The following is a 23,798-nucleotide window of genomic DNA, read 5'->3' as shown; positions in this document are numbered from 1 at the left end:
TTTTTTCAGCCACTAACGTAATTAAAAAAAAATATTTATTATTATTTTCAAATAACCAGAAAAAAAAAATCTATTTTTTTTTTACGTAATCTATAAGAATTTATTTTTAAAATTTTTTTTTTAAAAAAAACCAACAATTTTTTTAATACAATTATTTTTACGATTTTTTTTTTTTATTATTTCAATTATTTCATGATAAAACGTTACAAACGTTACATATGTTACATATCTTTAGCCAACTCGGACTTTTTTTTTAAAAAGTCTTATCAATCCATAAAAGATTAATAATCATAGATCTATTTAACCTATTTAACCTCGATTTATTCATACCCGTCATTTATCCGATTTTGATTAAACAATAATTTTTACAATGAAAGTTTAAAATACATAATAAAAATAACGCTATTTTTATTTACACATATTAAGTAATAATAGATCTAATTATAAATATATAATATGTATTATACTCATATTTATATAAACATATATATATATAATATATATAATATGTATTATACACTCATATTTATATAAACATATATATATAATATGTATTATATACTCATATTTATATAAACATATATGCTAATATGTATAAACATATATACTAATAGTTAGTTAGTAGCATGTGTCCATTTTTAATATGTATTGTTTGACAGAAATAAAATTTGATTTTATCGATTGGTGAGTAAATAACATTATAACTAATTGTTGTTAAACAATGTACGAACCACTATCAAACTCCGTCATAAACATGTTATCATTCCAACATCCCGGTATATAAGTTTAAATTAGGTGAAAATAGGTAAGGTTCTAAAAAAATCCATCATTTTGAGCCATTTTATAAGGGGAAAAGAAGAATGAAGTGAAAGAAGGAATTAGGGGGAAGATTTTCCGTATTACGGAACGGCTACGGAAGTTTTAAATTATTATTATTCTTTTTTTTTCTTCTTTTTTTTTCTGTATTGTAATAAGAAAATCTTGAGGCTAAAGATTTTATAGTAGTATTATTTATAATTCTTTGTTCGTTCGCACCATTTACAGCCTAAAGATTTTATTTCGGCCTAAAAAAAAAAAGTGTTTCTCTCCTTTTTTTAAAATGAGATATTTTTTTTTTTATAAAAAAGAAAAAAGATGATGTACCTGCATCATGACAATGTTCATGTTTCGAAAATGTCGAAAAATGCAAGTATTAAATTATTATTATTGTAACTCAAACAAACCAGAATTTAAAGTTTGAGCTTTAAAGTTTAAGTCTATACTAAATTATATATATATAAAAGTATTTTCAAAACCGTAATACAAAAAAAATTAAAACATTGGGAATTTATGTCGTACATTATATTTTTGTAAACCAAATTTGATTATAAAAAAAAAATTAAAAGCATTGTCCTAAAACATTATTTTAAATATTATTCCTTTTTTGATAACGTAAGATTATTTGGAATTTTTAAGGTATTGTAATCATATACATAAATGAAAGTTATATACATTAATGGATATGTATCAATATATATTAAATATATAGTATAAAAAATATACTAATATTTTTTTTATAGAAAAAAAGAAAAAAATTGTGATTATTTAAAAGAACTTGGTACAATGGTACAGTGGCACAGTAACATTTAAAAAAAAAGATTCTGCCAGATAGAATACGTTCTATTAATAATACATTAATACAATATATATGTATATAATAATTATATATATTTATATCACATATATTAACTTTTAATAGTATATTTTTTTTATTTTTATTTTTTTTACGCTTCACCTTTTCCATTAAGGCATAGTGATTTATAAGAGAATAATATATGATCAAGAAATTATAGTGATAATTATGATATTGTGATATAAAACGTATCTCAATCATTTATTGTTTGGTTTCACTTTTTAACCAAATCCAGTAATAATTGTTAAATCGTCATTCTTTTAGTAAAACAATATATAACAATATCAATTAGTATAATACATTCTATAGATGAAATATTTTCAAATATAGTATTATTAATATAATATAATTGATAATCGAACCATATTTTACATTAACTTTTTAATAAAAAGGAAAAAGAAGTAAAACCATTATAAAAAGACCTCAAACATCCTGATCTTCAAAAAAAAAAATTCATTATTACTCTTAAACCAAAAAAAAACGAACAGTTTTTTTTTAAAACCCTCCTTATTTTTATTTTTTTTTTTAACGAGAAATCTTTGGAAAACGTTACAAATTTTACACAAAAATTTAATTTTTCAGGGAAAGATTAAATTTTTTTGTATTATAAAATACTGTATAAAAAATTTCACTTTTCTCCTTTTGTATAATATTATAAATAAATCAGCGAAACATAACCAAAGCATTATTATTTGGAATTTGCCAAACCTAAAATCACATCCCTTGTACAAATTATAAATATTCCGGTTTTTTAAAACGTATAAATATAACCTGACAAAAAGAATCAAAAATTTTTATTTTAATAAAAAAAAATATTCTCCCTCTCAAACAAAAAAAAAAGAATTTTCGATCAATTTAAAATATATATATATATATTATAAAATATGTCTTACACATCGATATCACATTCATCACAACCGATCCCAAAAAATTCCCATATAGGAATAATAGGTGCCGGTCCCGCTGGCATATCAATCGCTCATTTCTTAAGAAAAGAAGGTTATAATAATTTAACTTTATTAGAATCTTCTTCTCATATAGCAGGAAAATCTGCTACTTTCTTTCATGAAAATCGAGGTTACGACGTAGGAGCTTTGATGGTCGGTCATAATTACACAAACGTTAAATCTCTCGCTTCTGAACTTGATTGTCCTCTTGAAACATTTACTGGTCGTTCATTAGATATTGAAAATAATAATATATTAGTTAATGATACAAATAAAATTGGAATTTATTCTAAATTACTTCCAAATATAAGTCATTATTTAGAGGAAAAACAATCTTTTTTGGATATTTCTTGTCCTGGTCATGGTCAATTAAGTGAACGTGAATTATATGCTCCTATTACTCAATTTTTAAAAGATCGTAATATGTCCTATTTAAAAGATGCTTGGAGTTTGGCTTATACTAGTGCTGGTTATGGTTATATCCAGGATGATATACCCGCTGCTTATTTCCTCAAATTCATCGAAAATTCCGAAAACACCATTTCATATTTTAAAAACGGTTTCCAAGATTTTTGGTCAAAAATGTCCAAAGTATGTATAAATTTTTTAAATTTATGTAACTTTTACTTAACGTTGAACTTTTTTTTTAACCTTTTACTAATTTACTCTATTTAACCATTAAAATTTCCGTTAATTCCCCCCATTAAAAAGAACCTCAATGTAATTTACAATTCCAAAGTAATTTCCATTGATCGTTCCCTAAAACAAAAAAATTTAGGTCCTATCCTCGTTACCACAAAAAACGCCCTCAATAATTTTGAACAAACATTAGCTTTTGATAACATAATAATTGCCACAAACCCTCGGCAAACTGAACAATTCATTACTACCCCATCACCTTTGGAATCCCATCTTTTCTCTCAAGTTGTTACTTTTGATTTTTATACCATTATTGCAACGGTAAAAAATTTATCAACAAAAGTTGGAATGACAACAATACCGAAATATTGTTCTGATAAACGTTATGTTGGTCACACGACTGCCTATTATTGTGCTCATGAAGGTGTTCCAACTTATATATTTTACGCTTATGGAAATAAAGATATTGGTCCTGAACAAGTTACTGAATTATTAAAACAAGATATAATATCTATGGGCGGTGAATTAGAAGAAATTCATTATAATCAACGTTGGGATTTTTTCCCTCATGGTAATTATATAAAATTTGTGTAATATTAATTAGTTATATTTATATTTTTTTTTAACTCACTTGCTTTTTTTTTCTTAGTTTCATCTTTAAGCATGGCTAGAGGTTTTTATAGTAAAGTTGAAAATGTTCAAGGAGAACAAGGAACTTTTTATGTTGGAGGCTGGTTAGATTTCGAACTTACTGAAAATTGTATTTCATACTCACGTGACTTGGTCCGACGTTTCTTTAATTTATCAGGAAAAAATGAAAAATCATTACATTTACCTGTTCTACCTCATATTGATATTAAACCCGCTTCAAATCTTAATTGGGGTATGCTTTTACGATTAGCAGCAAAAAGATATCCTGATAAAGTAGCCTTCACTTGGGTAGATGTTAATTTACGTGAAGAAGCAAAAATTACTTATTCTGAATTATATAAACAAGCAAGATGTGTTGCTTATTATTTAAGAAATAACGCAGGTCATAAAGTTGGTGATCCTATTTTACTCTGTTATGCTCCAGGTCTTAAATTTTTACCTATATTATTTGGATGTATGTTGGCAGGAATTATTGCTGTTCCTATAGCTCCACCAAATCTTGCTACAGCTGATAAAGATATTGCAAGATTTAAATATTTGGCACAAACAACTGGTGCTAAATTAGTATTTTCCGATAAAAATTATATGCTCTACACAAAATTATATGCTGCTAAAAGTTATTTCGGTTTTGGAAAAAAAATTGAATGGCCTGAAGATTTAATTTGGGTAGAAGGGGAAAATATTATTTCATCACATGATCTATTCGATGAAAAATTAATTGATGAAATTGATAGTGATAATGTTGCAGTTTTACAATTTTCTTCCGGAAGTACTGGTGATCCTAAAGGTGTTATGTTAACTCATAAAAATTTATTACATAACGTTGACCTTATGCAAACTGAAATAGATCTTGGACCTGATGATACTATAGCTTTTTGGGTACCACAATTTCATGATTTAGGTTTAATTGGAGGTTTCTTAAATACAATACGTGGAGGTTGTAAATCTGTTGTTATGTCACCTTTAACATTTTTACAAAAACCTGAAAGTTGGTTACAAATGATAACAAATTATCAAGCTACATTTACTGCTGCACCAAATTTTGCTTATGAATTAGCTGCAAGAAAATGTGATAATAATAGTATAAAAAATTTGAATTTGAATTCTATAAGAGGTGCTTTTAATGGTGCTGAACCTGTACGTTGGTCAACTTTAAAATCTTTTGCTAAAAAATTCGGTCCTGCAGGATTTAAACTTTCAATGTTTAAATGTCTTTATGGTTTAGCAGAACATTGTGCTTATTCTGTAGGATTTAGAAATCTTCATGATATACCAACAGTTATTGATATTGATCCTATCCCACTTCGTGAAGGTCGTGTTAAAGTACGAAATAATACATTAACTAATAGTAATAATGATAATTCTCCTGCAAATAATATAGTTTCAACTGGTGTACCAAATTTAATGATGCAAGTTGAAGTTAGAGTTGTAGATCAAGAAACTAAAAAACTTTGTTCTCCAAATACTATTGGTGAAGTTTGGGTATCAAGTCCAAGTGTAGGTAAAGGTTATTATGGTAAAGAAAAAAATAGTGAAGAAACATTTAGAGCAAAATTGGATAATGATGATCATGGTAATTGGATAACTGATAATGGTAGTTTCCTAAGAACCGGTGATCTTGGATTCTTATATAATGGTGAATTATTCATCACAGGACGTGTAAGTATATATATAATTTTTTTTAATGTGTATAAAAATTATATTATATATTTTTTTTTATTAATCGAATTTTTTTTTTTATTATTATTAGCAAAAAGATGTTATTATTATAAATGGGAAAAATCATTATCCTCAAGATATTGAACTAACAGTTCAAGAATCTCATAATGCAATTCGACCTGGATGTATTTGCGCAATAAATCATACTGATGTTGAAAATGGTACAGATTCACTTATTGTCCTCGTAGAAATTCGTCAACAAAAAGATATTAAACAAGAACTTTTACAAGAAATTTGTGATTGTATCGCAAGAGTTGTACCAGGAAATCATGGTCTTTCATGTCAACGTATTGTTATATTAAAACAACATAGTATACCAAAAACAACAAGTGGAAAACTTCAACGTGCAAAAGCAAAAGATTTATTACTTAATGGTTCAATGGATAAAAAGATTATAACCAGTGTAGGAGAAATTGTACAAGATCCCATGAATGTAGTCGATATTAAAGAAAAGAAACCTAAAAAGAAACCTTTAATGACCTTAGAAACAATTCAACAAAAAATTGCCGTTAACGTACATAAAGTCTCTAAATTAGCCTCCAAATTATCAATTGATCAAATTGATTTTAAAGTAAATTTAATTACAACTTACGGTTTTGATTCATTAGCTGCCGTTCAATTAACAGCCTGTCTTAAAGATGAATTTGGTATTGAAATAGCCCCTGCTCTTTTATTAGACTTACCTACAATATCTGATTTAGCCGGTCACATATTAAAACAATTATCAACATTAAATTCTGAAGTATATGATGAGGGAGAAGATGAGAATCCTACTATATCATTGGAAGACATTCAAGAAAATATTACTAGTCATGTACATATGATTTCCAAATTAGCCTCAAAAATCCCAAAGAATGAATTAAACATTAATGCAAATCTTATCACTGATTATGGCTTTGATTCATTAGCTGCTGTGCAGTTGACCGCTTCAATGAAACAAAGTTTTGGTATTGAAGTAGCTCCCGCATTATTATATGATGTTCATACCATTGCAGATTTAAGTAATCATGTTCATAAATTACTCGTTGAAGAAACACGTACCAATAAAAAGAAATCAAGAAAATCTCACGTCACTACTACTCAAGAAAATGATTTAATATTCGAAGATGATGGAAAAGAAGATCCAATAATAATACCTTTAGCTCCAAAGAATGTTGTTAATAAACATAATTCACCACTTTATTGTATACATCCTTTATTGGGTAATGTTGCAAGTTATGTCCTCCTTGCCAAGAATCTTGGAATCAACAGACCTGTATATGGAATTCAAGCTCCAAGTGATGTTGATGATGATATTAAAGTTATTGCTAAAAGATATGTAAAAGCTATCCTATTACATCAACAAACTCAACCTTATTATTTATGTGGATATTCTTATGGTGGATTAGTTGCATGGGAAATGACAAAATTATTACAACAAAATGGAGTTAAAGTTGGTGGTCTTTATCTAATTGATGCTCCTGCTCCACTTCAAAAAAGTGTTCGTAATCTAACTAACGATGAAGAACCACATATAATATGGAAAGATGATATTGAACAATTATTAAATGATGCTGATTCTCAATGGATGGTTCGTGCCGAAAATGAGGACCCTTCAAAAATTGAAGCATTTAAAAGACAAATTGGAAAATTAATCGCTTCAATGTATTCTTATACTTCCGATCATACAACTAATGAATCAGTACAACAATTTCCAATACATTATTGGAGAGCAAAAGATTATGCAGGAAAGACAAGTAAATTATTACTTGATCATCCATCATTCCATGAATCAAATTTCGGCTGGGAACATTATCAAGGTGAAATAACTTTTCATCGTCCAATATCAGGGCATCATTATAATGTATTACGTGAAGAAACAGCGGGACGTTTGGCAAGAGAATTTGATATGCCAATACAAAATAGAAGAGGCAGTATGGATCTTAGACCATTAATGTTAGAAAAAGTTGCTACCTCACAACGTGGAAGTCCTAATTCATCATCATCATCATCTGGAAAAAGTTTTCCTTTACTCAAAGGTTCTGATAAAAAGAATATGACTAGTATAATATTAAAAACACAAGTACCGTTACCTGTTGCAATAATAGGAATGTTTATCTGCATGTATTTATATAACTTTACTTTCTTATAAAAAAAATGATAATATCGATATTATCGATATTATTGTATATTTCATTTATTTTTATATATATATATATTTTTTTGTATTTTATTTTTTTATTTTTCTATTTTTGATATTTCGATACAATCTTTTGGTTTCTATTTCACGGCGGAAAAAAATTTCATTATTTATCTTTAAAAAACTTTTTTTTAAAAAAATTACGAACTTTTTAAAACACTTCGGAAAAAAAAAATTTTTTTTTTTCATTTTACAACTAATTAGCGCTTTTTTTTTTCAAAATTTTCATTTTTCGATTTTTATTTATCACGACATTATATTTTTTTTATTAGTTACATCATATTATATCATTATTTTTTTATTTTTTTTATCGTTGTTATATAAATTGTACATATACACTTTATTATTTTAATAAAAGCATATCTATCAATTAAATTAAAAAAAAAAAAATTGTTGAAAAATGTTAATTATGCTATTTAAATCTTATGTGCATGCAGGGGGGACGTCTTTTATTTCTTTTGAAGGTTTAAATATATTAACTGAATCCCGTCAAGGTTATTCCATATTAGGTGATCCATTTCCAAACAAATTTTATTCGAAATTTTTTTTTATTTTAAATTGAGTAATTGAACCGAAAAAAAAAATTCTTTTTTTTTCTCCTTTTCATTTTTGATTTACATTTATTTACGTCGTATATTTAAATATTTACGTAAAAAAAAAAAAAAATGACAAATAGAAAAGTTGTTACAGTAGGGATTAGGTAAAAAGATTTCTATATGTTTTGATATGTTTTTAATATATGTTAATTATGTTAATTATTATCGATAATATTATTATCGATATATCGATATTGAATAATATATGTTTTATATGTTAAATTATTATCGATCAATATATATTAATATTTTTATAATTATAATTTATATATATGCGTATTTTTTCTCTTTTTTGATAGTGGAGCATCATGTTCAGGTAAAACTGTACGTAAATTATTAAATTAAATTAAATTAAATTATTATTTATTTATTTGTTTTTTTTTTGAGTTGATTTAATAACACTTTTTTTTTATTTAATAGACATTGGTTAGATGGTTAGAAAAAATCTTTCCAAATATACAAACAGTTTATCAAGATGATTTTTTCAAGGTAAAAAGAAAATCAACTTTTATAATATCCCCTAACATATTATAAAACTAACAATTATTTTCTTTTTAAAAGCCTGAAAAAGAAATTCCAATTGATCCAGTAACAAAATTAAACAATTGGGATTGTCCTGAAGCAGTAGATTTTAATGAATTTACCAAAGTACTTCATCAATTACGTACAACTGGTACTTTACCATCAACATTTCAATCTAAAGAAAGTAAGAATGAACGTAAAGATATTGAAACGATTGAATTAAATGATTTGGCTGAAGAATTATCTAAAAAAGTAAAAAATTTATTAAAAGAAAAAAAAGATGATGATAATGATAATAATGATAATAATGATGATAATCATAATCATAATAATCATAATCATCATAATCATCATAATAATAATAATGATGATGATGAATGGAATATTTTATTAGTAGATGGATTCTTATTATATGTTGATCAAGATGTTATTAATGAATTAGATACTAAATTATTCGTTAATGCTAGTTATGATACTTTAAAAACTAGGAGAGAAAATAGATCTGTTTACGTTACTATAGAAGGTAAATGTGTAAAAATATTTAACCATGTTTTTTATATGTTTTTTATATGTTTTTTATACGCTTTTATATGTTTTTTACATGTTTTTTACATGTTTTTTTTAGATGTTTATTTTAACATTGGTTTTTTTCTTTTACTTTTTTACTTTTAATTTTTTACTTTTAATTTTTTTACTAATATTCTAATATTTTATATATTATAATAGGATTTTGGGTTGATCCACCAAATTATTTTGATGATATAGTTTGGCCAAATTATGCTAAAGCTAATAAACATATACTTGATAAATTAGAAAAAGGGAATGAAAAGATAGAAAATTTAAATTCAGATTCTATTAAAATAGATGATTTAACTATATTAGAATCTGATCATCCTACAATGATATCAAAGAATGTTGAAAAGGTGGTAATGATGATTTTAGATCATATTGTTAATAAGAAAAAATGAGAACATTTTTTTGACATTATTATGGTCACTCAGTATGATTCAATTTTGTGCAATTTCATCTAAAAACTCAATAAAAATATCTCGACAAAAAAAAAAAAAAATCAAATTTTATGTTGCCACAACAAATATTACTTCTATGGTTTGGACAAAGATTTGTTTCCTATAGTAAAAAAAATTCTTTGGTAAATATCTTATCGAACTTATTGATAACACAATCAAATATCCTAATTTTTTATTTGTTAACGTGAATATGATGATGATGATGAATTAAATTGAGCAGGACTTTTAATTGTTCGAAAGACTTTACTATTAGAATAGAAAGGTAATAATCATCCAATCATCCAATTAAATTATTCAAAAAAGAGCGTAAGGCCTTCAAGTTTTTATATTACAATTAGAATTACTCATTATACATTATTTATAATTATTTTACACCTGAGAAAAAAAGCAATGAATTATTTTTTTTTTTGTAAATTATCAGTAGATTTACCTAATATTTCATTATAACCAAATCAAATCTATTTGCAAATTCATATACACACGCATCGGAGTTAGCGTCCTTGTCTCCTTGATGTGATTTGGCGTGATAACCGGAAATCTCACAAAAGTTAAATTTGAGGATACCTGATATAATATCACATTTACGTGTTGTAAATATTATGTAATATTAAATTAAATTTTATAAATTTTATATATATTGTTAAACATGTGATTATGATTTTATTTTACTTTTTAATTAGCATCAATCAAAACAAAATTTGATTGATTGCTATTTAAAAAGTTAGATTTTTAATCATAATTATTAAAAATACATTTTGTTTTTTAATAGTTTTCCAAATTCGTATTAAACTTACTCATTATAGAAACAAAGAAAATTTCATAGTTTGCAATAAAAAAAAAATTTCATTGTAAAATATATTTGAACTTCCTTTAAAACAAAAATTACTTTATATATCAAATTATTATTATTTTTTTTTTAACTAAATTTTTCAAAGAAAAATTAAGTAAATGGCTCAACAACAAAAATCTTCACTAGCAGAAATACCAGAAGATCCAACCATTGTTTTGTTTGGTGATCTTTTTAGTGGTAAAAGTTCTGTTTTAAAACGTTTAACTGGCGGTTTACTATTGACAGGGTAAGAAAAAAATATTTATTTATTTATTTATTTTTTTACAAATAAAAAATTTATTCCTTATACAATCAATATAAAAAGGTTACGCACACTTAGTATAGTTGAAATTCGTTTGTTACAAGCTGAAGAGCCGTTACGTAAAATCTCTTTACGTTACATAGAAGACAAAAATCATCAACCGATATCTCCATGGGAAATCACGTTTGCTATTATAACGGAATTAAATGAGGAAGAAATTGAAGAAAAATTGCATGAAGCTCAACGTTATGTACGAAATCCGAGTATTAAAGATGCTAAACATACACGATTGCCACCTGATATTGATGAATTATATTTTACAAAAAATTCAGTATGTGTTACAATTAGTGGTCCAGACCAGATGTACAATTTATCCATGGTCGAATTGCCAGGTAAATAGAAAAAGTAAATGGTGGAATGAAATTCAAAAATTTAATACGTTTTTTATGCCTCATTAAAACTACATGTAGGAGTTGTAAGAAACGATGAAAGCCACGAACAATTCGTATTATCTTTGGTAAAAGAATATATTAAAAAAGAATCGGCAATTTTGGTTCCAATATTTCAAGCAACTTCTGATATAGCTATACAATGCGCATATCGTCTTGCGCGTGAAGCAGATCCTACCGGTCAACGTACAGTGGGCGTCTTAACGAAAATGGATCGTATTGTCGATTTTCCAAATGATGACGAAATACATCTTGAACTTGCTACTCTTGTAAAAGGTCAAGGGGAGCACAAACTTGTAAATGGTACTTACGTTATAAGAAATCCTACCAATTCAGAAATTCGGGAGGATCCAGATGAGTTGGAAAAAGAGACAATTAAAGCTCTTAAACAAATTAGTATTTGGAGGGATGTACCATCTGATCGATATGGTTTACATAATCTGACAATAAAATTATATGAACGAGTACGAACTTGTTGTGGTTTGTCCCAAATTGACAATCAGCCTAAATTACCGGTTTCTTATGAAAGCAATGAAACTTCCCTTGTATATTTATTATTTTGATTCGGGGCATATTACAATTTGAAGCACAGATAATTTTTTATTATCATTTGTTTTATGTATTTATGCCAACTGTTATGTCTAAAAAACAAATGTAAGCTCCACATTTTATCACTAGGTTTTAAAATTATTTTTCTGTTGAAAATTTAGTTAATCAGTAATTATAGAATTTACGTCGACACGGTAGTAATCTCATTAAAGTTGTGGCCTCGTTCATAAAAATCACTTATTACGAATTATAAATTTCTCATATTTTAAGAATATTATAACGGTCATAATGCATATCATTAATAAAAACAATTAATTCAAGGTTAGTGCTCGATGCATCATTCGCCCTATTCAAACTTTAATCATATAGAGTTCCCATGAATTTACCTCATTTTATTATTTGGGAGACGCAGACGCCCTTAATTAAAATTAATTAATTTCAAGTACTTGCAATTCAAATATCATATTTCCGCATTATCAACTTCATTAGTAAAAAAGATGTTCATTAAAAGATCATTTAATAAATTTATTAAAAATAATTCATGAATCATGATAATATTCCAATGCCTAATATTATTATCAATGAATTCAATGAATACAAAAATAATTGTTTAACCATTATCATCATATGAGTTATTGATCGTTTCTTTAGTCTACTTTAAATAAAATTCGTTGAAAAATTATTTTATCCATAAGTTCAGTATAATTTATTACTAATAATCTCTCGCTTTAGATAGTCTAAACCAAATTTTGTAAATCACTAACTGTTCATTTAATAACAGTTTTGAAACTTATGAAATAGACTTACTCATTACGGAAACAAGAGATTGAAAAAGAACGCGTATATAAACATTTTTAAAGTATAATTATGAACATAAATGTAATTTCATTCAATAATCGAAATAATCTTTAATAAACCCCGTATTAGGGATAAGTCAAATTTTCCAATCATCCATAAATTCATCGCTCAAAAATACAACTGAATTTTTTCTTCTTTAATATAGATAATTTAATAAAATTTAATTGAAATGGTTCAACTAAACTCTCCATTAACAAAAACTCCTAAAACAAGAGAATATATCGATATTTTCTGCGAAATAAAGAAACTCGAAACATTTTATCATGGATTCGAAGAAAATGCTCCAACAATTGTTGTTTTTGGTGATCAATCAAGTGGCAAAAGTTCCGTTTTACAACGGTTAACTGGTGGTTTATCATTGCCAAGGTAAAGAAAAAAAAAACTATAATTTATTTTATTTCATTTTTTTAAAAAAAAAATTCTTCATAATAGGGAATCCACAAAAAGTACAGTTGCACCTTTCAAAATTCGTATGTTACAAAGAGAAGAGCCGTTACATAAAATCTCTTTACGTTACATAGAAGATAAAAATCGTAAACCGGTAACTCCGAGAGAGGTCGACTTTGCTATTATAACAGATTTAGATGAGGAAGATATCGAACTAAAATTGCGTGATGCTCAACGTTATGTGCAGAATCCAAGTATTACAGATATTGAAAATACACGATTACCTGATTCTGATGAGTTAGCTTATACAAAAAATGCTGTATGTGTTACAATCAGTGGTCCAGGTCAGACATATAATTTATCGATGGTCGACTTACCAGGTAAATAATTGAGGGAGAGTGTGAAATATGATTAAAAACTTTTTATTATTCCATTATTTAACTTTTTCTTACGTCTCATTTAGGAGTGACAAGGAGCGATGAAGATAACGAAGTTTTTGTTTTATCCTTGGTAAAAGAATATATTAAAAAAGAAACGACAATCTTGGTCCCAGTATTTCAAGCGACTTCTGATATTGCTACACAATGCGCGTATCGTCTTGCGCGTGAAGCAGATCCGGACGGTCAACGTACTGTAGGCGTCCTGACAAAGATGGACCGTATCGTCGATTATCCATGTGATGACGAAAAACACCTTGAACTTGCTACTCTTGTAAAAGGTCAAGGTGAACATCAACTTGTAAATGGTAGTTATGTTATAAGAAATCTTTCTAGTGTTTCGGAGATTCATGAAGATCCAGAAGAGTTGGAAAAAGAAACAATCAGAAAACTTAAACAACATATAATCTGGGAAGATGTGCCATTTGATCGATTCGGGTTACAAAATCTAACGATGAAATTAAGTTATTTACAAAGAAAAGCACATAAACGGTCATTGCCTAAAGTACGTTCGTTTTTGGAAGATCGCAGATCTGAATTTCAAGAAAAATTAAATGAACTTCCACTACCATCAGATGGAAATCCTATGATACATTACTTGTCCAGTATAATAATGAATACACAAATACCATTACCTGCTGCAATAATGGGAACGATGATTTGCATGTATTTTTATAATGTTTTCCTTGTGTAGAAAATAATTGCATATTTGCTGAATTAATTATTGAGTAAAACCATCTTATTTTTTATTAGTATTATAAAAACTTTTACTATTTATATGTACATGTGTATTAAATCATATTTTTTTTTAGTATATTTCGTATTTTTAAAAAATTTCCGTTCTAAATTTTTTTTTTTTGATATTTCCTCTCCACTTTTTTTTCAATATGAAAGTTATTATCCGGAATCGGTATGATTCAACTAATTTACCAAAATACCTTATCAACAGGTACTCTTCAATCAACATTTAAATCTAAAAAAGTGAAATAATGTTCTTATTAATGAATTGAATATAAATCATTTTCGTTAATGCAAGGATATGATTTAAATTATTTTGGCCAAACTATGTTAAAAGCTAATAAACCATATCAGATATGATTTGTTATGTCAATTTTATCAATGTTGAAACGGCCGTAATTTGAAGCATGTCTTTAGATGAATTCTTTAAATTAATTACTTTTATTATATTAGTAAATGTATCTATTCATAAAGATCTTATTATGATTATTGAAAGAATTTTGTAGAAAACACGTATTTAATATTTACAGGTATTACGTCGTAGAATGATGAAATACTAAACAAATGATAAATGAAGTTACAATATACCACTTCATATATCGGTTAATCTGAGTGTTTATAGTATACTGTATTAATATAACGAGAAAACTCTTCCTAGGGGAAATATCGATTAATTTTATGTTAGGAGAAAATATAAATAAACTATATATATTTGTAGTCGAGTATTGATAATCACATTAAAAAACTTATTATATGATGAAATCCCGTATTTGCTTGGAATTCTCAGTGTAAGTCTTACAAATTAATGAATCTTGGTAGAAGATGTTTCAATTGTTTCATGGCAATTACAATGAAGAGTAATGAAAAGATGCAAAAATTTTGACGTCGAGTGTGACCAGGCGGTCAAAATCATTTGTATTAATAATTTTACGTTTTCACTTTGGATTTTGATCGTTATCAGGCAAGGATTTTTATATGATTGAGGATCTAAACTTAATTTTCAATTCCTTAAATTTCTTAAAGAGCCCCAGTTATGTGTTATTATTATTATTTAATTTTTTATTCGAATATTGCTAATTTAATTTAATTTCACTTCTTTTACTGTGTAACATTTATTAAATGTGACCGGCAAATGGCATTTCCCAGATTATGAATTAATTTTCACATGATCATTCAGTTTACAACATAATTTTTGAATGTGTCCAAAAAGGAACGTAACACTAATTTTTTTTAATGATTGTTTTTCACTGTGCGTACACTGAATTTTTTGATTTTTTTTCTGTACCAGACTCTCACATAGACTGGTAAAAAGTTCTTCGAAATTTAAGCTCTGTAGTCTGTACCTACTAAACATGGGGCCCGAAACCTCTGAGAGGATTTCCGAAAGTTTCGGGTTTCGGAATATACGAATCGAAACCTCACCCGAAACCCTAAACAAGTTCCGAAACCCTAAATAAATCCCGAAACCCGAAACTAATTTCAGTTATCTCGAAACTAATCCCGATATCCAGAAACTCGTTGATTGGATAATCACGTGGCAATTTAAATAATTAATAGATCGATATTCAATATATCGTGTTTGATAACCATCTTTACTTTTTACATTCAAGCCTTTGGCTGTCTCACATTAATTCACCTGATATAGTTTTTCTTTTAATTTTATTAATTTTCATTCTTCTTTTAATATAGATATCACTTCCCTAGTATAGTTTCTACCCCTTACTATGTTATGGACTAGCAGGCCATGCCTTCTCGTCTTGGGAATAACTGAAAAGGTGGGCGGCTTCTCAAGTGGGAGTTTCATACAATTATATATTTTGATTAGTATTCATATTTTATTATGTAATGTCTTAAATCTCTTGTATGACAGTCTATCTATAACATAAAAATAAAAAATAAAAATAAAAATGTTTGGACTTAATTGAGAAGTCTTTTTAATAAAATGTCAGATAGTAATTCAATATTGTTATAATTTTAGTTATTTTAATAAAAATTAATTAAGTAAATTAATAGGTTTCGGTTATATTTCGGTATATAAAAGTTTCGGGAATTTCGGGTCAGTTTCGGGTTTCGAGTTTCGGGAAAAAAACACCCATCCCGAAACTAAGTTTCGGTATATACCGAAACCTAAAGGGTTTCGGGAGGTTTCGGTTTCGGGCCCCATGTTTAGTACCTACGATATTCTACGCAGGATAAAAATATGGTGTAGGCAGTAATAGGCTATGTGTTGCGAGTACATTTCTTCTATCTTACATACTGCTGTCAGTCTTCTCGAAAGTACCAATTTTCAGCAAACAATATTTCTTCCTTGAAGAAATAATTGAACAAACCGGGGAATGGATTGTTCTGAACTTAGTACAAAGTAAAAGTTTATGTGATGTAAGTAACGCCTCTTATTTCATAACATAACGAAAATTATTCTCGTAATATACTAAATTATTGGTTATCTGATAGATATGTCGATTTGGACTATTTAGTATTGTCACAATAGTGAAAGAATATTTTAGATGTGATGTTTTGTTTCTCATGCCAATTCAAAAATTATTAACTCAATTATTGTGAAAATATCATAGACTGGAATTCGTATTTGAGACACAAAGTGAGACCAAATACTGCATCTCGCTACTTAAGGACTCAACCGAATTGCGTAAGGCATGAAGAGGAGACCGCTGTTTTATTAAGGGATAGTATGCCCGTTAGCGCAATCAAGAAGCGTGGACAAAATTTTTTAAAAAACATATTTAGTATAGAAGCATAACTATGTATCTCGGGCTTAGACCTTGAACTATGTAATTTATTTTTTTATTGACCATTTAAATAAAGCTTAGGGTATTTAATGCTCTAACAGTTTAGTTCTGCCAGATATTTTTATATGTGGGTAATTGGGTAATTGAGGAGTCAATGAAGCATTCATTGATCATATTTTGATCGTATGAACGCGTGCTCACATTGATGCAGGATAATCTAGGGATAAATCTTAATTTGTAGTCGACAAATTATCATTATATTATAATAATGAAGATCTGAGATCTAGTGTATCAGGTTAGTGACGGATTGTTGCCAAGATATTTTTTACCATTCTAATCCAAAACCGAATATGGTGGTTAATGAAATTAGTAGAAAAGAGATAAAAACAAGAGAGTATGTCTTAATTTGTTTAAATTTCGGGATTCTCATTACTTCGACCAATAAATTTCGGACTATTTCTATTTGCTTTAGCCTCTTTCGTGCTCTTATTTCCCATACCCAATGAAAAGGAAAATCTGCGCTTTCCTCCGGAAACTATCATGAATTCACTAGGATTGGCGAGAGATGGCGCTCATGGGCAACGAACACTTACAGAAAGGAACTTGCCGGATAAGAGGCTGAACCCATTACACGGTAAGTTATATTAGCAACGACTTCACAAACGATATGATGATGATGATTCTTTACAAATAATAATACACAAGCTCGATCATAAAGAGACGATCATAAAGACAATAAGCCAATCGTCTCCAAGTATCATCCGCGAGCATGGTTTCAGGTTATTTAGAACTATCCGTGCCTATTGGAAGAATCCATCAAAAGTAATGAATGACGCTGAGGAAAGTCCACATCACAAGATTTAACACAATTATATCAAAAAAAACAACTAGAAATTTTATGTTGGTAAACTTGGTATGCATATGCTAAAAGATCAGAAAAACTTGGGTATATTAAATCTGAAGAATCGTCGGTTAGTTAAAAATCGAGTGTATTGCGTAAGAAAAACAGGAGAGAAATATTTACAGAAACGCAAATGATAAGAAACGTGATATTTATCAAAATTTTCGATAACGTGACTTTCCTGTCCCACGCAGAAGTTAAGCTATGACACGTGAACAGGGACGAATATATATATACATATTGATGTTTTTGTGGCGGTGTCACGATTTTGCATATTACATGTGATAATTTCACCTAACTTTTATTAGGATAAGCTACAGAATGATTTCTCCCGTTACTAAATAGTAAATGCCGCAGCCCGCATATTATGCATATTATGGGAATTGCGTTTTAATTGTGCCCAGATTATTAGTTAATTAATAGGCGCGGAAGGAAATTGTGTGAAAATTGTGTGGAATTATTTGAAGATTTATTATGAAATTATCCCTGCACGTGAAATTAGCGTGTAAATTGACACACAATCGCGACAAATAAGGACCAATTCAACTTTAGATTTCAGATGATATTTCAGATGATAAGCAAATTAACGAAATAAAGAGATAAATAAAGTCAAGTCATGTTACCGAAAATTTTTAATTCCCAATTCCACGTGAATTCCTGCACCGAATGTTCAAGAGGTAACTTAAAAGTAACACGAAAACACAAACATTTAACGCCATTCAAAACATCTAATCTAATTAAATAATTTAAACTACACTCATATCATAAAACTCTTTTAAAATTAAGTTAAAATTAAGTTTTCTAATAATGCGAAAAATAAGATTAGCATTAGTGTCATTGGATTGGATACGTCCAAAAGATCCATTAACAAATTTAGGACACGCATCTATACTTGCCACTTTACAGAAATATAATTCGAATCAACTAACATTTTTAAATGATCATCGATATTCTGTTAAATATTGTCCGGACGTAGAAGAATTTAGTGAGAATGTTGTAAAGAATTTAATATACGATGAACCGGATTTAATTGCTTTTGGTGTATATATTTGGAATGAATTACATACTCAATTAATCTTAAAAAAACTTAGAAAGAGAATTAAAGAGAGAGATTACATATCGATTGGATTTTCTGGAAAAGGAAGAGGAGAAGGACGAATTATGATTGATTATCTTCGTAAACCGTTAATTTTATTAGGAGGTCCTCAGGTAAGAAATAATATTAACTAATTTTTATTTTTATGTAAATTATTAATCTTTTTTTATGCACGATAGATATCCTATGCGCCAATTAATACATTAGAAGGTCATTATCCAGACGCTGACTTGTTTATTCGTGGATATGCCGAAAAAGCGGTTTCTAAGGTTGTAGAAACACTTTCAACTCACGTCACAAGTTCGGGCAATATGACCTCATCATACCAATTCGCAACACATCAACAATGTTTTTTACGACCTATATCCACTACATCATCAAATATTTCAAATCCGACTATGCTTTTGCATAAAATTAAAGGATTACATCAACGAGGACATCCTGATTTGGGAATACAAGCCGCCGTAGATATGGAATCTCTTCCTTCTCCTTTCTTACCCGTTGAAACTTTAGAGAACGCTTCTAGTTTAGATAATAATGTTTCTCAAAGCAAATTGGTGAATTCACCCATTATTCCCTTAAGTAATCGATCATTTATTAGATGGGAAACACAACGTGGATGTCCATTCAAATGCACATTTTGTCAACATCGTGATACTTATACAAATAGACAAGCACTTTCCCCGCCACGAACTCTTTCTGAAATCCAAGAAATAACTTCTTCACCGGTAAACGACATAGCAGTTCTCGATCCCACGTTTAATTCCGGTCCAAATTATTTATCAACGTTAGATAATTTAATAAAATATAAATATAAAGGAAAACTATCATTACAAACTCGTTTTGAAATGATCAAACCACAATTTATTGAAAAATGTTCAGTGCTAGTTAATGAATTAAATGCAAATATTCAATTAGAATTTGGAGTACAAAGTATTATTAAAAAAGAATCATTAGTTATTCAACGAATGAATAATTTAAATTCTGTTAAAGAAAATTCATCATTATTAAGAAAAAATAATATTAAATTTGAAATTTCTTTGATCTATGGATTACCACATCAGACTGTTGAGAGTTTTAAAGAAAGTATTGAATTCGCTAAAACTTTAGGTGCTGAAAAAGTTGTTGCTTGGCCTTTAATGTTATTGAGAGGTACTGAGTTGGAAAGAAGAAAGGAAGAATTGGGTTTGAAAGAAGAAACTTTAAGTAGTGTGGATTTGGATAGTGAATTGCCTAAAGAACGAATTAGTGAAGGTATACCACATGTAGTAGAAAGTCCAACATTTACAAAAGGCGAATGGAGAGAAATGATGAGAATCGCTAATGAACTTTAAAGTATATGTAAAAGTCATTCATTTGCTTTATTTATAAGCTTTTATATATAGGTTTAAGAGATATTACGCGAGAGTAGAATAATTAGTTATAAATTGCTGCGCCACTAAGCTTCATTCTCTGTAGCTATGATTCAGGAACTAATTTTTTACATTCAAAAGTTCTTATAAATGATATTGGGCAATTATAATTTTTCAACAATTTTTTTTTTCTTCACACATTTCTATTTCTTTAAAAACTGTATTTTTTAAGTCGATTATAAAATGATTTCCGATAATTCATATTTATAATAAGTTATATGCTTTCATATTTGGCCAATGTGTATTTGGTTAATTACATTCAGAACGCAAACAAACCTAAATCATTATCTTCAAAATCTAAATTGTTAGAATTATTTGAATTTACCAACCCTCAGTAAGATTAAAAATTTAGATCACTCCACATGATAGTATACTTATAAGCTACACGCCTTCTGAACATCATATATCCAACATACCTAGTGATTTGTCCTTCTAGACGTTCTAAAATAAGTAAGTAAAATATCTGGTAATTTTAAGCTTGGAGACAATTAATTTTTCTCAAGCAATTTTAATTTTGGACAACTAATTTTGCATTCTATTTTAATCCAATTTTTATCAAAATAATAAATATTTGAATGTTAATAATTTACCATACTATATTTAATATCATAATCGGATTAAATAAACACTAACATGCTACAATACAGGAGTATATACGATAAATTAATATTTATTTTTTGCCTATTTCTTAAATGTTAGGAATCAAATGCAATTTATATACACGACAAATGGCCAATGCCACACAAATACTTCAAGAATGCTTCTCTGTTCTTATTCAATTTTAAAATTTGTTCTCGAATTTTCTTTTTACATGTTTAATTAATTCATTAAAATATAATTCGAAGTCATATGTCCATTCCGTTATCTTCCTAACCGAAGATCACTTTTCGACATCCGTTCATTTAATAACACTTTTGGAATAATCATTATTGAGTTTACTCATTATAGAAACAAGCCTTTAGCCTTATAGATAATCATTTGATAAATCAAACCCGTATTAGGATTAGAATAATCAAACCCGTGCTCATTGCAAAAAAAGAATTGACTATAAGTATAGCTTAATTTTCTTCATTAGCGATTTTTTTCTCCCTCTAAATTTTTCAAGAGTATCTAATCCAAAAGATTGTTGACATTATGTGCGAGATGGGACTTGAAGAAAATATACCAACAATCGTTATGTTTGGTGATCAATCGAGTGGCAAAAGTTCTGTTTTAAAACGTTTAACTGGCGGTTTACCATTGACAGGGTAAGAAAAAATTTTATTATTTATTTATTTTTTTACAAATAAAAATTTATTCCTTATACAATCAATATAAAAAGGATACGCACACTTAGTATAGTTGAAATTCATTTGTTACAAGCTGAGGAGCCGTTACGTAAAATCTCTTTAAGTTATATAGAAGACGAAAATCATCAACCGGTATCTCCAAGGGAAGTCGAGTTTGCTATTATAACTGAATTTGATGAGGAAGAAATTGAAGAAAAATTGTGTGAAGCTCAACGTTATATAAAAAATCCGAGTATTTCAGATGTTCAAAATACACGATTGCCACCTGATTCTGATGAGTTAGCTTTTACAAAAAATGCTGTATGTGTTACAATCAGCGGTCCAGACCAGATATACAGTTTATCCATAATCGACTTGCCAGGTAAATAGAAAAAGTAAATGGTGGAGTGAAATTCAAAAATTTAATACTCGGTAAAATTACACGTAGGAGTTGTAAGAAATGATGAAAGCTACGAAAATTTCGCATTGTCTTTAATAAAAGAATATACTAAAAAAGAAACGACAATTTTGATGCCTGTATTTCAAGCAACTTCTGGAATAGATACACAATGCGCATATCGTCTTGCGCGTGAAGCAGATCCTACTGGTCAACGTACAGTGGGCGTCTTAACGAAAATGGATCGTATTGTCGATTATCCAAATGATGACGAAAAACATCTTGAACTTGCTACTCTTGTAAAAGGTCAAGGGGAACACAAACTTGTAAATGGTACTTACGTTATAAGAAATCCTACCAATTCAGAAAATTATGTGGACCCAGATGAGTTGGAAAAAGAGACAATTAGAGCTCTTAAACAACTAAGAATCTGGAGAGATATACCACATGATCGATATGGGTTACAATTTCTAACAATAAAATTAAGTGAATTACACAGAAATTTACGTGAGCGGTCATTGATCTGAGTTTTAATTCTCTTTCGTAACCTGTTTATCGGATCATTGTAAACGAGCGAGCTTTATAATTTTTTTGTCATTATCTATTTTATGTATTAAGTTACAAATGCTACTTTTCAAAAAATTTTCAAAAATTTTTTTTCTTTATGTTAATAAGATTTCTTGCGTTAAATAATAATCGATAACTTTCAATATTTAAATTAAGATGTTAGTAAATATTTTTATCGGTTTTTATTAAAATCATGGCCGTAAAATTACTTTTTAAATATTAATCGGCCACATTGTTTCATTGTATTATCATTTACGCGAAATTCAAATTTATCATATTTTCTCCCGATATGTTCAGAAACTTGAAACTTAACAAAACAACAATATTCTGAATGCAAGATGGGTATAAAGGTTCTTAATATCTGTTATATAAATTTAAAAAAAAATCATTGTCATATCCAAACGATCATGTGAATGTAAAACACCAAGCTGATCAAATGATCAGGTTTTCTCCAAATTTTTCTTGTCCCACTTTACAAATGAAAAATGACTCATCCTCTTCGGAATTTTCCTATATATCTCCGTACACGTTAGTGAAGCTTGTATTACCATCAACAAGTTTTGAAACCGGATAACTTATAAACATGCTGAATAAGATGATATCTTCAACATTAACTTTATTCGGACTTTAACAAATTTCATTTAATACTTAATATTGAAATATTCCCGCAGGTTACGTTTTGTATTCCAATTAGTTTATATTAGTAATTGCCATCATTTTATCCGAATTTACTTAAAACCCTTATCTAAATGATTCAGGTAGTACACAATTGTAACACAATTAAATATTAGGAGGCAATCTGCCTCATTTAATAACACTTTTGGGACTTTTGGAACAAATACTTACTCATTATAGAAATAAGGGATTCTTGCATTCTACGCATTATTCTATGCATACATGACCTTATCGATTAATCGTGTGAAAAATGGCGTATTTTAAAAGTAAAAT

General features: G+C 28.0%; 6 protein-coding genes across 6 annotated transcripts; all 6 read left to right on the top strand.

Annotated features, from left to right (window-relative positions):
- Nucleotides 1-2,556: 2,556 nt before the first annotated feature.
- Nucleotides 2,557-8,186, top strand: OCT59_006568 (uncharacterized protein; the record flags this gene model as incomplete). Its single annotated transcript, XM_066141336.1, has 4 exons — nt 2,557-3,210; nt 3,331-3,829; nt 3,908-5,568; nt 5,660-8,186. 4 exons carry the CDS (start codon nt 2,557-2,559, stop codon nt 7,757-7,759), a joined length of 4,914 nt encoding a protein of 1,637 aa, XP_065998133.1. The 3' UTR covers nt 7,760-8,186.
- A 232-nt stretch (nt 8,187-8,418) lies between these two features.
- On the top strand, nt 8,419-9,980 carry OCT59_006567 (uncharacterized protein). Its single transcript, XM_066141335.1, has 5 exons — nt 8,419-8,507; nt 8,703-8,727; nt 8,824-8,892; nt 8,965-9,448; nt 9,652-9,980. The coding sequence occupies exons 1-5, from the start codon at nt 8,473-8,475 to the stop codon at nt 9,891-9,893; spliced, it is 855 nt and encodes a 284-aa protein (XP_065998132.1). The 5' UTR covers nt 8,419-8,472; the 3' UTR covers nt 9,894-9,980.
- A 921-nt stretch (nt 9,981-10,901) lies between these two features.
- On the top strand, nt 10,902-12,056 carry OCT59_006566 (uncharacterized protein; the record flags this gene model as incomplete). The annotated part of the gene is made up of 3 exons (XM_025332399.2): nt 10,902-11,029; nt 11,108-11,436; nt 11,515-12,056. The coding sequence occupies 3 exons, from the start codon at nt 10,902-10,904 to the stop codon at nt 12,054-12,056; spliced, it is 999 nt and encodes a 332-aa protein (XP_025172456.1).
- Nucleotides 12,057-13,069: 1,013 nt separating this feature from the next.
- Nucleotides 13,070-14,418, top strand: OCT59_006565 (uncharacterized protein; the record flags this gene model as incomplete). Its single annotated transcript, XM_025332398.1, has 3 exons — nt 13,070-13,266; nt 13,333-13,667; nt 13,751-14,418. The coding sequence occupies 3 exons, from the start codon at nt 13,070-13,072 to the stop codon at nt 14,416-14,418; spliced, it is 1,200 nt and encodes a 399-aa protein (XP_025172455.1).
- A 4,499-nt stretch (nt 14,419-18,917) lies between these two features.
- On the top strand, nt 18,918-20,540 carry OCT59_006564 (uncharacterized protein; the record flags this gene model as incomplete). The annotated part of the gene is made up of 2 exons (XM_025327206.1): nt 18,918-19,319; nt 19,386-20,540. 2 exons carry the CDS (start codon nt 18,918-18,920, stop codon nt 20,538-20,540), a joined length of 1,557 nt encoding a protein of 518 aa, XP_025172454.1.
- A 1,212-nt stretch (nt 20,541-21,752) lies between these two features.
- On the top strand, nt 21,753-22,810 carry OCT59_006563 (uncharacterized protein; the record flags this gene model as incomplete). The annotated part of the gene is made up of 3 exons (XM_025311370.1): nt 21,753-21,865; nt 21,940-22,268; nt 22,335-22,810. 3 exons carry the CDS (start codon nt 21,753-21,755, stop codon nt 22,808-22,810), a joined length of 918 nt encoding a protein of 305 aa, XP_025172453.1.
- Between the last annotated feature and the right edge of the window lie 988 nt (nt 22,811-23,798).

This window comes from Rhizophagus irregularis, chromosome 14, assembly GCF_026210795.1.
Source record: "Rhizophagus irregularis chromosome 14, complete sequence".
Lineage (NCBI taxonomy): Eukaryota > Fungi > Glomeromycota > Glomeromycetes > Glomerales > Glomeraceae > Rhizophagus > Rhizophagus irregularis.
This window is presented reverse-complemented; position numbering and strand designations above follow the sequence as displayed.